Here is a 15,130-nt window from a genome sequence, read left to right as displayed (position 1 = left end):
AACACTTCGCTAAATTCCTTACTTAGCTCTTCAATGCTATCAACATCTAGTATCATTTTACACATCTTATTATGACACAATTCTGTATAAAGTTCCCAGTTGGCTTCATTAAATTTCCATCTTGGGGTTTTTTCCTCCAAAGATTGGGTAATGTCCATACCAAATTTACACCATATAGGATAGTGATCACTTCCCATTGTACTTTGTTTATTTACGTTTCATTCACATTTCCTTGCTAGGTTTTCTGACACTAGGGTAATATCTAAAACTGACTTACGTCCTTGTGATATGTCTATTCTCGTACAACATCCATTATTAACACATACTAACAGTCCCTCATCTAACGTGTCCTCAACAATCTGTCTATTATAATCTGTTTTAATACTCCCCGATAGATATTTTCCAATACTTCCTTACTTTACTATTCACATGGATTATAAAAATCTATTACTCTAATATTTTGATTCCCTTCCCAAACTTTCATCACAACCACCTCTTTGTCTACACTCTCTCCAACATTCCTATATCACACACCATGTTTAACAAATGTAACTATCCCACCTCCATTACCTTGTTTCCTATCTTTCCAAATTACCACATGTCCTTGTAATACAAAACTCAGTTGAGGTTTGAGCCAGGTTTCCTGAACACATATTATATTCTAGCATTTAACTGGAGTATTAACAACACCATTATGTATCACCACATCCCAGTTGAGTGTATGTTGTTTGCATCTTTAATTTGTTATTAATCATATCCACTGAAATACCTTCGATCTCTAGATACTTTTCTGCTTCCTTGATTATAATTCTGATTCTTTCTGTCCGGCTTTTAATTTGTGCCGAACAGTTCACTACTTCAGCCATAAAAGTAAGAAACGCAACATTGTCCTTAATCCCAACTTTCTCTTTTGTACTTTTCTTTGCCATTTCTGTCTTTCGGGAATAATCTCTTTACTTTTTCCTCCTGATACCAAATTCTGTCCTACTTGTTTTAGAGCCACACCACAACTACAACACTTGGGTTTAACTTCTTGCCCGCATTTTTCTTATTCATGTTCTCCACCGCATCTCGCACACCTCTGTTTGCCTCTACATACCGCTGCTACATGACCGAACTTTTGGCATTTAAAACATCTTAGAGGTGGGGGTAAATAGAATCTTACTGCAAAAATCATATTTCCCAACATGACTTTACTTGGCAGTTTTTCCTCATCAAAATGAATCATTACTGAAAGACTGTCCCTCCTCGTTATTACCCCTCTAGCCCATTTCTTTTCTTCTTGAATTAAACAAATCACTCTTTGATCCATGATCGACTTAACTCCTACAGCCCTTTTTTGTTGCACACTGTCCTTACAATATATTAGCAATCTACCATCTCTCAATTTCTTTCCACTTTCAACCAGTCCTGTCACTTCCTTTATTGCTTTCCATAGCTTTAGTGGGTTTATAAAATTGAAAGATCCATTTACAAGTTTCATTACTATCTTATACTCTTATTTCCTTCTTCTTGTCAGATAAGATACATTTTCACTATCGGTTTCAGATGCGCTACTTTTCTTTCTTTTTTGTTTTTCTACTATACTTCATTCATTATTTCCATTCCCACCTTCATCCGCTTCAAACATTTCACCCTCCATTTCCGGATCACTTTCGGTATCTACTCCACCTCCTACCATGCACTCTCCTGTCACAGATCAGCTGGTGCCACACCTCCATGTACTCTCAGAGGGGCAACATTATATTGTTCCCCCCCAGTGTTGTGCTAATTACTAAAAAATAGTAACTGGTAACAGTTACTCGTTACTTTATTCAAAAAGTAGCTTAGTTACTTTGTTGATTACTTACACCAAAAAGTAATGTGTTTCTGTTAAAAGTAACTTTTTAGTTACTTTTTAAAGAACATTTTTTAATGTTTTCATTAATGCCCTTTATGCGTTATGGTCTACAAACACAAAACTGACTTAAACACAGTAATTTTTAAACACTATTTTATTTAAGTCAGACCAGCACAAACTGAATATATCACAATGATTTCTGAAATAAATAACAAAACAAGCTGAATAATATATTCACAATTAAAAACTGAAGTGACTTCTGCTGTTGTGTTGAGCTCTTAAAAATGTTACTTTCACAGCTTAAGTATGAAAACTATCAACAATGTACAACATAACACCGGGTTAGCTTCCAGCTTCTAGCTTCATCGAGGCATGGAGTTTCTGGAGGAGCTGCTATCCCAGTAGATACGAGCTTCGAACAAGAAAGATACAGCTTACATTTGACTAAAAAGTTTTTGTCTTAATGCTCAACTAAAGTGAAATAATGAGCATATTTCCACTTTGAGAAACTCGTCTTGCTCTCGCCTCGGCTCGCCATTACTGCCGCACAGACCTGTGGGAGACATGCCCACAGTGCGTCTTCTTCGTGTTTACAGTGGTTCATCCTCCAATCCTACAATGCGTCGCCACTATAAACAGGTTAGACTGTAGGCTACACTTCAGCCCAAATTCATTCATTTAAAAAAGTAACTAGTAAGACACCATATGGTAACGGTAATGGAGTTACTTTATTTTAACGTGTTACAGTATTAGTTACTGTCAACTAGTACTGTACTTACTTACTGTACTAGTAACGCGTTACTGCCCAACACTGGTTCCCCCTGGAAACACATCTAACAGGTTCCAATTTCCAGCTCAGCCACCACACTACACTGCCCTCTTTAGGAACTTTTTAATATGATGCAACAGAAATAAAGTACCTATATAAAGATATAAATTGATAAAAGGGTCTAAATACTTTCACAAGGTATAGTACATGTTTTAGAATTCACAGAGAATTTCAGCAAGGCTTCAGAAAGAGTGTGGTCACTGGTAATAGAGTAACCACTAATATTCACTTTTATAGTGCTTTGTTTTTGTTTTTCTCCCCAGAGGAAATAGTTGGGATACTTGGAAAGTATCACATGCATATTGAAATCATATACAGTGGAACCTCGGGTTACGAACGCCCCGGCATACGTATAATTCAGGTTACGAATCGCAGTTCATCAAAATTTTTGCCCCTGGTTACGAACAATATATCGGGATACGAACGTCGCTCAACAAAAAATCGCAGGCAGGTTGGTTGTTTTTGCTCTATCCACGCAGCTCGTCACATCAGTTAGCGTCCTGTGTCCCTAGCGAGAGCATCGTGTTACTTATCCGCTTGAACTTTTCCCGGCGGCAGCGTAACAACTCGTTAGTTGATGCTCGTGGAATGATGAGATGGACAACATTAGCCGATGCATAACCACTTTACTTGTTTTTATGAAGATAGATTAGCAGGGTTACAGTCTTTTCCAGTACAATACCCATAATGAATTTCACTCTGGACTTCAATACCAACTGATAGTAGCCTTAAAGAAACAGCTCTCATTTTCCTCTAATGCAACAATTGTCTCAGCGTTCGTGTTAATAACACTGTCTTTAATATTCTATAATATAATATATAATAATATATAAATAATATAATATAATAAGATTCTCCTTCAAACAATAACTCTCCTCCTCCCCTTCTCTGACGTCGTCTCCTGCAGCGAGTCTTCTCAAAGGAAAGTACCGGTAAAGATCTTTTCCTCTTTGTATGTTTTTATGTGGTATGATTTTAATATAACATGTTAAAAGTAAATAATATTAGTGAATATTGGCTTTATTTTTATTTAAGTAATATTTTTGGTTGTCCAGAACGAATTACCGAAGTTTCTGTTCATTATTATGGGGAAATTTGTATCGGGATACGAACTGTTCAGGTTACGAATAAAGTACCGGAACGAATTAAATTCGTAACCCGAGGTTCCACTGTATTGGTTTGTCTACGAAATAATTTATTAATTATATTTGATGGTGATTCATGGTGCCAGGCAGAGGGGAAACCATTTGGAGTTTCAAATTTCTGCTTGATTTTTATAAAAGCAGTGTTACTTGTTGAGTAAATATATCATTTCAACTTTTTATATAATTTTTTTGTTTTCAGCACAGCGATGGTATAAGGAATAAGTTGGTAAGTACACTTGATCTTTGTTCTTTGTATGATCACTCAAACAAATTCTTCTTTTCAGAACTAATGACTTAGAGATACAAATAGCATGGTGTCGGTTCACGTATGGTGAAGAGCAGGGCAGAGATTTACAGATTGTTTATTTAAAATCATTCTACCTGATTATAGGTAGTTTAGGTAATTTATCCAGACCTGCATCTTTTATTAGGGTGTAAACAAGAAGTAGAGTTCTGTGGGATGAGTAGAGATACAAAATTAAATTGCTTGTTTTCTCTATGTGATTGATAACTGATTTGTAGCATGTTTGTTCCACAATCATCTATTTTGTCTTTTTGCATTATCACACCAATAAATCTGTTTATCACTTTAACAATGCTAAATAGCAGTGGCAGGCCGTCAGTTTCAGTAAAGCTTTTTCTGATGGCCTAAACTATCAGAATCACTTACTTAAATTGTAATATTTTTTCCATGAATATGTATAAAATTATTCTCAATAGTATATTCTCTAAATTTCATACTTTTCTCTTTGTTGTGCTGCCTCCAGTAGTGTACGTGTATGTTAGAGTTTCTATCCAATCATATTTCAGTCTTTACATCATGTTTTACCAGTGTCAAAGAAATCTGCCTTGGGGCTTTCAGAATCAACAGTGTGGGTAACTGTCACTTAGAATACTTAAGAATGAAACTGCCGCTTTAGACCAATAAGGTTTTTTTAATTAATTTCCAATCATCCTTCTTCTTCCTTAAAACAGGGTGAGTGGAGTTTATACCAAAAAGTTTTATTTTGGTCTCATCTGACCACATGACCTTCTCCCATGGCTCCTTTGGATCATCCAGATGGTCTTTGGCAAACCTCAGACTGGCCTGGACATGTGCTGGCTTGAGCAAGAGGGCCTTGCCCATGCTGCAAGATTTTAATCCATGGTGTTGTAGTCTGTTAAGACTGTGGTCCCAGATCTCTTCAGGTTATTGACCAGGTCCTCCTGTGTAGTTCTAGGCTGATACCTCACCTTTCTCAGGATCATTGATACTCCACGAGGCGAGATCCTACGTGGAGCCCCAGTCAGAGAGAGATTGACAGTCATCTTGAATTTCTTTTATTTTCTGATAATTGCGCCAAAAGATGTTGCCTTCTCACCAAGCTGTTTGCCTATTGTCCTGTAGCCCATCCCTAGTGTCCTTAGACAGCTCTTTGGTCTTGCCCATAGTGGAGAGGTTGGAGTCTGATTGAATGAGTGTGTGGACAAGTGTCTTTCATACAGGTACTTAGTTCAAACAGGTGCAATTAATACAGGTAATGAGTGGAGGATAGGAGGGCTTCTTAAAGACAAACTAACAGGTCTGTGAGAGACAGAATTCTTGCTGGTTGGTAGGTGAACAAGTACTTAATCCAGGCAATACAATGGAAATTAATTATTTAAAAATCATACAATGTACTTTTCTGGATTTTCTTTTTAGATTCTGACTCTCACAGTTGAGGTGTATTAGCAGTGTATCAAATACTTTTTTGCCCCACTGTACAATGGTCTGATCTTAAACACTGTATTTGTACCAAACTCAAAGCTCAAAAATATAAGTGCAGACTTAATAGCCATTTTTCATTCCAACATTTCTGACAGAGAAAAATAAATTTATATGGTTGCAGATATGATTTCAAAGCCATTTTCAAGACAGACTTTATAAGAAATGTTGGATATACTGAAGAAAGGTCAGACAAAACAGCAAACCATTTATAATTTTTGCATTTGTTTTTCTTGGAGAATTTGCACAAAATCACACAATTTGCACAAATTCAAATCCCAGGAAAACCGGAATGCATAGAAAAAATGCAGAAAATGCACAGAAAGCATGGGGTGGAATGTATTTTTGTCAGGTTATGAGGTTAATATTGATGCTTCTGCTAGAGATGATGTGTGCAGGCAGTGCAGCTGTAAGTTGCCTTGTGTTAACAGTAGCCTTGTGTTAATTGGGTTTCTTGCTTTAGTAATGGCATTTATTCTCATTGCATGCGACACCTCTCTGTGATGCAGCGCTCTGTTGTTCTGTGTTTTTTATTATATTGATTGTTTTTATAGCTGTGGCATTATAATGAGGTATTGTGAGGTGTATTGATTCAGTTAGGACAGCAATGCTAAATAGATACATAAATATGCATACATAATGTTTTTAACAGGCAACATAAAAATTTGGGTAGTAAAAAAAATCAGGTATAAAAATCTAATAAAGAAAATAACAAAATGATTCATGTTAAAACATTTCAAGCAGAGAATTTACATGTTTCCCTCGTACTGATGACAATAAACCTACATATGTATACATTCTTTTTAATTGGGTTTATAACTGTTCAGTGGTTTTGTTTTTATTATTAATTATAACTTATTTTATTATGTTTGAGTTCATGTAAAAGAGAAAGTGTGCAGCTAAGTACAATTCTTCAGCACAGTTAAAGCTGAGTCTCTATTGTATTTAATACATTGTGTGAGGGTGGGATAAGAGTGTGTGTGCTTGCATAAGCCAACGATACCACCAACTAAAAACAAATTTTAACTCTTTCAGTTTAAAATATGCAGCACACATACATTTTACACAATGCAGGTTGTTGGTTTGAAAGAGGCAGATGTAGAGGACAGAGTAGTATGGCGACGGATGATCTGCTGTGGCGACCCCTAATGGGTGCAGCCGAAAGAAGAAAAGGAAGAATCCATCAAACACACTAAACACAATAAAACACATACACACGCTGCATCTCTGAATGAGTGTCTATGTGTTTCTGTCAGCAGATGTGACTCTGGATCCTGATGCATCTCATCATGAACTCAACTTATCTGCTGCTAGAAAATAACTGGAACACAAAAGTGATAGAAGCCAGAGAAGGTGATGGTCTTTGTGGTTTATGAGGAGGGTCTGGTCTCTTTTTATTGTTTATCTACTCTTTCACTGCTCATAATTTTACAGAGAAACTCTATCCTTACACCCATTCAGTTCTAGGTACAAAGAAGATAAGAATACAGAGTCAATGATCCTCACTGCCAATATCATTATATCTGCCAATAATCATCACTTAGTAAAATACAGTCACACACAGATTTTAAAAGGTTATTGCAACAGATTGTGTATTTCCATAATTGTATAAAGACAAAATGTTACTCCAGTTACTGTATTATTTACACTTTATATGCTGTTAAACTGATTTTTGTCTAAAACATTGTAAGAAAGTAAACGCTATATGAAGCTTAGTCAGGTGCACCAGTGACATTTGTTTCTTAGAAAGGGTAACTTGCCAGCTCCTTCGCTTAAATTGAATGATTTGATTTCTTATTGAGCATAAACAACATATTCTCCACCCCTAAAATCACCACTTGAGGCTCTAAATGTGATGGAATTTAGGGAAGTATAACTTAAGCAAAAAATATTATTAGTGTGTTTGTGTCTGTGTATCTGTGTATATGTGTATGTATCTGTAATCTGCAGAAACTGATGAAGGTTGCAACCCAGGATTTGGGGAAAATTACCCAGATTATGTCTGTCTTGCAATAGACTATCCACAATATAGAGAAAGTAGTGATTTATTGCAGTAGTTAAAACTTTGACTAGTTTAATATTTCCAGTTTTCCACTGGAATATATGGAATGTTTCATTAAAGGTTTTCTGTACTCATTTAAGTTTTTTGGTTACATAATCTGCAAAGGAGATATAAGCATGAACATAAAATTCTTCTGACAAGTACTTAATGTCTCTGGATTCCCCATGACCCTGACAAGGATAAAGCACATTATGGAGATGCATGAATAAAATAAAGGATGAATGAAGGAAATGCCTCACTTCCCTATTTCCTCTCATAACACTCTCATTCTTCCCACCAGCTGAGAAAAAATAATAATAATAAATGAGAATGAAACAATTCACCTTGTCACAAATCTCCATAATCACAAGTGTTTAGGGAAAATGTCATTCAGAAATATGTCAATCTAAGAAAGAAAGGATTGAAGAAAAAAGAGAAAAAAAAGAAAAGCAGCAAAATTTCTTTTGGTAACAATTTTAAGATGTAATTTGTAAGTGTAGAAATGTACAGATTTGTTTTTACTGATTTAACAATAACATTTTATGTTTTATTTCATTATATTTTAAGTTTCATTTGATCTTATTTTACACTACTGTGAAAGAGCAGTAAAAGTTAAAAACAGATGATGATGAAGACAATGATGAGGACCCACTTAATATAAAGTGTAACAACTATGTACTAACATTTAAATTGAACATTTATATTTATATCATATTATATTTAACTGTAATTACATCTGAAATGACACTGATAACACTAACCATGTAATGCACTATTTTCTTGTCATTTAGTTCATTTTGTTCCTTTGAACAGAAATAAAATAAAATGTAAAATTTTCAGTAAGCAGATCCCCCAACACATCTACATACACAAACTTTTATTACAGTTCCAATAATAAAAATATGACAATGCAGCTAAGGACAAATTATGATTAACAGAATGGTCTTCTTTTGTCACATGACTCCTATTATTACTGTAACAATAATGTGAAGATTTAGACAAAAAGAAAAAGGTATTTATTTCATTGTGGGAGTGTCAGGGTGCGAGCGAAACAGAAGGCGGAAGCCAGAGTACAGCTCGCTTGGGCTGTATGTGAGTGAGGGGTTTATGTAGGAGCGGGGTGGAGTGATGATGGGCTTCAGGTGTGCCTCGTTAACCCTGGAGCTTCAGAGAGAGTGGAGGCATGAGTGATAATGAGCTCCTGGTGTGCGTGGTTAAACCTGGAGCCCTATGGAGAGTGGAGCCATAGAGAGCCACCAAAGGGGGCGTGGCAGGTGGTTCCCTGACATTACCCCCCCCTGAGGGGCGGCACCTGACGCCCCAAACCCACAGACGCTCGGAGGGCCAGGGCACTCAGAGGAGGATCCCGGTGTCCGTCCAGGGTCGAACGGGACCTGGTCAGAACCGCCGCAGAACCGGAGAAGGCCAGGAAGGACCCGAGGCAGGGCGACAGCCCAGGGGAAGCGCAGGACCCGGAGGATGCCCATCCCGAAGGCACAGGACAGAACCATGCTCCCAGCGGAGGTCCGAGGCGGCGCGTAGCTCATGGCGGAGGCCAGAATTGGGGCGAAAACCCTGGTGAAGATCGGAGCCAGGACGAAGGCCGGAGAAACGGTTCCAGCGGCGACCGGGGACGGAGAGCTGCCTGTAGCGGAGACCAGGGACGAAGGGGCGTCTTCGGCGGAGCTAGGAGGCAGAGAGACAGCTCCAGCGTCGGGTAGGGTCCAAGCTGCGCCCGCAGCGGAGTCCCGAGGTTGAGCGACCTCCACAGCAGATACCTGAGACCAAGTGAGGCCCTCGGCGGCGATCAGGGCCGGATAGACGCCCAATGGGGAGGTCTGGATCGGCGCTACGTCCGTAGCGGAGATCGGAGTACTAGTGACGCACCCGGTGTAGACCGTAATCAGAAAAACGACCCCGGTGGTGTCCAGAGGCCGAGTGACGTCCACGGTGGAGTTCAGAGGCGGAACACCGCCATCGGAGGAGCCCGGAGGCAGAACACCGCCATCGGAGGAGCCCGGAGGCGAGACGTCGCCATCGAAGGAGCCCGGAGGCGAGACGTCACCATCGAAGGAGTTCGGAGGCGAGACGTCGCCATCAAAGGAGCCCGGCGGCAAGACGTCGCCATCGAAGGAGCCCGGAGGCGAGACGTCGCCATCGGAGGAGCCCTGGGGCGAGACGTCGCCTTTCAGGAAGCTCGGGAGCGAGACGTCATCGAAGGAGGAGCTCTGGGGCGAGACGTCGCCTTCCAGGAAGCTCGGGAGCGAGACGTCGTCAAAGGAGGAGCTCAGAGGCGTGACGTCGCCCTCGGAGTCGCACAGAGGCAAGACATCGCCCTCAGAGGAGCCCGGAGGCGGGACGTGCTGAAGCAGAGAGGGGCTCTCTGAGACTCTGTGGAGCGGAGAGGAGCTCTCGGAGACGCTGTGGAGCGGAGAGGAGCTCTCGGAGACGCTGTGGAGCGGAGAGGAGCTCTCTGAGACTCTGTGGAGCGGAGAGGAGCTCTCGGAGACGCAGTGGAGCGGAGAGGAGCTCTCGGAGACGCTGTGGAGCGGAGAGGAGCTCTCGGAGACGCTGTGGAGCGGAGAGGAGCTCTCGGAGACGCTGTGGAGCAGAGAGGAGCTCTCAGGGATGCTCTGGGGCAGAGAGAAGCTCTGCGATGTGGCTTCACCGGGAGAGGAACCCTGTGACGTGGCCTCACCTCCAGAGGAACAGTGAGGCGAGCCGTCGCCTTCGGGGAGACCGTGAGGCGAGCCGTCGCCTTCGGGGAGACCGTGAGGCGGCGGTACGACGTCCCTTTCGCGTCCAGGCGGCGGTATGACGTCCTTTTCGCGGCCTTGGGTCTGAGTTGAATGCTCTGGGAAGCTCCGGGGCGGAACTGAGTTTGCCTGGAGCCCTTGGAGCGGAGAGGAGCTCTCGGAGGCATGCTGGAGCGGAGAGAAGCTCTCGGAGGCATGCTGGAGCGGAGAGAAGCTCTCGGAGGCATGCTGGAGCGGAGAGAAGCTCTCGGGTACACGCTGGAGCGGAGAGGAGCTCTCGGAGGCATGCTGGAGCTGAGAGAAGCTCTCGGAGGCATGCTGGAGCTGAGAGGAGCTCTCGGAGGCATGCTGGAGCTGAGAGGAGCTCTCGGAGGCATGCTGGAGCTGAGAGGAGCTCTCGGGGACACACTGGAGCGGAGCTGGGCTCTCCTGGAGGTCCAGCAGCGGAGAGGAGCTCGCCTGAAGGTCCTGGAGCGGAGAGGAGCTCGCCTGGAGATCCTGGAGTGGAGCCGAGCTCTCTTCAGGATCCTGGAGCGGAAAGAAGCTGTCCCGGAAACTCTGGAGCAGAAAGGTGCTCTCGGGGACGCACTGGAGTGGAGCTGGGCTCTCTTGGAGGTCCTGAGGCAGGAAGGAGCTGTCCTGGAAACCCTGGAGCGGGAAGGAGCTGTCCCGGAAACCCTGGAGTGGAACATAGCTGTCCTGGAGGTCCTGGGACGAAGTCGAGCTCTCCTGGAGGTCCTGGGACGAAGCCGAGCTCTCCTGGAGGTCCTGGGACGAAGCCGAGCTCTCTTCAGGACTCTGGAGCGGAACTGAGCTTTCTTCAGGACTCTGGAGCGGAACAGAGCTCTCCTCAGGACTCAGGAGCGAAACGGAGCTCTCCTCAGGACTCTGGAGCGGGAAAAAGTCCTCCTGGAAACCCTGGGGTGGAACCTGCTCAGAATCGAGAGGGTTGCACCACAGATACGCCGGATTCATCCCAAACATCCCCGTGAGAAGCTCAATGAAATGAGTACACGAACGGAAATCCCCTCCGAACGTGCTCCACAGCTTACTGGCAAGAGAGAGAGAGTCTCCAGACAAGAGGGAGATATGGAGCCTGATTTTAGCTGTTTCGGTGGTGTAAGAGGAGGGATAGAAGCTCATATATTCATCCACGCTCCAAACAAAAACGCTCCACTCCGCCATATCGCAGGAAAAACGGGCTGGGAATTCCATAAGACTCGCAGGGGGGCGTGGCGCGCCGTGCACGCGTTCGAGCCGGCGAGGATGAATCGGCTGCGTGCTTCGGGTGTTTCCAGAGGCGGAGCTTGACCGTCGCTTCATCGTGGCACAGCGAATCCTCCATCCGAGGTTTGGATCGCGTTGGGACCACGGCAGCAACCTGATCATTTTTTTTTTTTTTTTTTTTTTTTTTTTTTTAATCATATCCTTTTCAGGAGGTTCGTTATTCTGTCAGGGTGCGAGCGAAACAGAAGGCGGAAGCCAGAGTACAGCTCGCTTGGGCTTTAATGCACGTGTGAGGGAGAGAGAGATACGAGCATACACACACACACACACACACACACACACACACACACACAAGCACACGGCAGTCCTACGGTTGAGAGCGATAGTCCGAGTAGCGCATAGGAAGAAGTGTAGCTGACCCGAGATGCACAGGGAGGGGAAGCGCAGCCGGTACGGGATTCTGTAGTCCGGATGAAACGGATGACAGAAGTCCTGCATGAAAACCGGAACGCCAAAACATGTAGTACGGAAGTCCAACATAAACAATAACGAACAAGGAGTGAATGTGAGTGAGGGGTTTATGTAGGAGCGGGGTGGAGTGATGATGGGCTTCAGGTGTGCCTCGTTAACCCTGGAGCTTCAGAGAGAGTGGAGGCATGAGTGATGATGAGCTCCTGGTGTGCGTGGTTAAACCTGGAGCCCTATGGAGAGTGGAGGCATAGAGAGCCACCAAAGGGGGCGTGGCAGGTGGTTCCCTGACAGGGAGTCACATCATAATGAACGACTCGAGAGGTAAACTACTCAATACTGTTTCCTGTACATTTGCAATGCTTTGGTCATGCACACCCAGTAGAAAATGAACAAATCACTCTTTGAGATGATTATTTCTTTTCGTTTACGAATGACCCCTCACTAGTGGATTAAGAAATAATGGAAGATTGAGGAAAAGTAGCATAGTAAAAGTACAGATACAAGTGTAAAATTTACTCAGGTAAAAGTACACTGTTTTTAAATAATTTTTTTAATTACTATTCACTTACAGTAACCAGATTTTTTGTAATTCATTACTTTACACCACTGCACACACAAATGCACTAACATAAATCGTTTGAACTGGTTGGTGCTGCACTGTGTATACTGTCTTACTGTCTTATGTTCCTCTTTTTTGCACTAAGTGTTGCTTATGTGCATTTTAGTTTTGTGTAGTTCTGTGTTGCATGTTTTGTTTTTTATTTATATTGTCTTATGTAGCACCTTGGGCCTGAAGAAATGTTTTCTTTTTACTGTCTACTGTACTGTATTTAGTTGTAATGACAATCAAAGCCTACTTGACTTGAGCCCACAAACACACACACACACACACACACACACACACACATGTGAGTGGGCACCAAACATTCAGGCAGCCATTCAGGAGAATGCAAAAATATATACACTGATAAGTGTCTAATGGACCATGTGTAGTTATTCATTTTTATTATTGTACTTTTACAATGTGTGCTGTTATATATTAACTGCTTAAATGAAAATCCAGGCCAACTAAATCTGGGCACCGATTTGTTACATTTGTAAAATCAGGTTAAAACCATTATTTAATTTCATAAAGACACTTAGATGTTACTAGTTGTTGCCTAGATGTTAGTCTAATTACTGTATTTTTTGTTATTTGTGTTTTGCTAATCAGATTTTTCCTCCTCTTCTCCTAGTAATAACTTTGAATGCATTTTCTCCACCACTGTGAAATGCATTATAGTTGAGGCACTAAATATAATGAAACTTCTGAGATTGTAACTTAATCAAGTGCATGTATTTCTCTATTTGCTTTACCTGTTATGAACACTGCAAAACAGAGAAGTTTGTAAAAAAAAGTATTATTATTATTATTATTATTATTATTATTATTATTATTATTATATTAAAATTATTAGACTATAGCTGCAGCTCTCCACAGACCTGCAGTTATATTCTGAGCTCTCAGGATTGAGGATGCACTGATATGTTAAGCTAGATAGCAATTAACTAAAGTGATATTTAAAGTGTTTACATATATTCTGTATAAGGAATGCACCGCAATAATTGTTTATTAAAGGCTTGTTTATTAAAGGATTGTTTATTAAAGGATTGTTTATTAAAGGCTTGTTTATTAAAGGCATAAAGACTTTATGGAGGCATTTTGCAAATATGAATATTAGCAAGAACAAGGATTTAAGTAATTTAATGTTACTTGATCCATAATCTTCACCAAGATAAAGTGCTTACTGAAGATGAATAAATGAATGGATGGATGAATTAATGAATGGATGGATGGATAAATTAATTAATGGATGAATGAATGAATGAAATGAATGAAACACACACATTAGTGTGTAAAGTTGATGTAAGAAATGTTTTAGAAATATATGGATAAATGCACACTGAGCAATAAATGCACACTGAGCAATGTACAATGCAGTTTTATATTCAATTATGTCAAACATTTACTGCAAATTAAAATCAATACTGCCAAAGAAATTAAAAGTGGCCTGTGGCCTAAACAGTTTCTTTACAATTATGTTTTATTATTTCTTAATAGATTTCACAAAACTACAGTACAACACATAACATGTCTGCTTTCAAAACAGTTACACAGACACCTAAACCCATGATACAAATAAACTTCAAATATTAAGCAACATTCTAATTGCCTTTACACAAATGACAACTATGTGAGCCTTTTCTCCAGATGTGTGCAAAAAAGTGTGGTTAGCTGGTATTTTTAAATGAATGGAAATGATTTTTTTATTTAAGTTAGCATAAGCCATATTAATATACATGTTTGTTCAGGGTGAACTTTCCCTTAAATACAAGTAATTGTTTTAGGTTCAGCATTTTAAATCTGTTCCTTTAACAAGCAACTTTAGCAACTAATCAAGTCACTTTAAACCATCTTCATTCTAAGCATTCCTAATGGGAGAATGTTTACTCTTGCATTGATTAACCAACATTATATATTTTTAAGTTCTTTTATCAAATAAAAACAACCATTATAAAAAATTTGATATTTAAATTATTTTAAATGAATTACATTCAGAGTGGTTAATACGATGAATTATATGTATCTTTTAAAAAAAAAATTATAAAAATAATATACATAATATACATACATAATATACATATAAACATAATAAAATGTAAAAATAAAAAATAATTATAAATTGATTTAGTCTTGGTTTTTTCATTCTTAATTCAGTCAATAGAGGTCAGGAGTCATATATTAGATACACTTCTAAATCCTTTCATACAGTCGTTATGAATAAATCCAAACTGCTGTTGACCGCTGTTGAAAAAAAAATTTAACCCTGTGAATGTGAATATGACTATAAAATAGTTTTATTATAAAGTTTTACATTTTGTTGAACTTAGTACAGTGGTACCCTGACCTGCGAGTGAATTAATGTACGAGTTTTCTGAGGTACGAGTCGTCACTCGGTCGATCTTTTGCTTTGTTTTGCAAGCAAAAAATTGAGGTACGAGCTCGAGACGCCGCTGCTAGATGGCGAAGCGATGCC

General features: G+C 40.6%; 1 protein-coding gene across 1 annotated transcript in view; it reads left to right on the top strand.

Annotated features, from left to right (window-relative positions):
* Positions 1-7,890, top strand: part of LOC124387014 (golgin subfamily A member 6-like protein 7) — a 162,810-nt gene extending 154,920 nt beyond the window's left edge. Inside the window, exons 50-51 of the mRNA XM_046851105.1 lie at positions 4,014-4,040; positions 6,815-7,890. Of these exons, the coding sequence (XP_046707061.1) occupies positions 4,014-4,036 (23 nt within the window). The 3' untranslated portion in view covers positions 4,037-4,040; positions 6,815-7,890. The remainder of the gene's footprint in view (positions 1-4,013; positions 4,041-6,814) is intronic.
* Positions 7,891-15,130: the final 7,240 nt, after the last annotated feature.

This window comes from Silurus meridionalis, chromosome 6 (genome assembly GCF_014805685.1).
Source record: "Silurus meridionalis isolate SWU-2019-XX chromosome 6, ASM1480568v1, whole genome shotgun sequence".
NCBI classification, from domain to species: domain Eukaryota; kingdom Metazoa; phylum Chordata; class Actinopteri; order Siluriformes; family Siluridae; genus Silurus; species Silurus meridionalis.
Note: the sequence above shows the minus strand (reverse complement) of the source record. Positions and strands in the feature narration are given on the sequence as shown.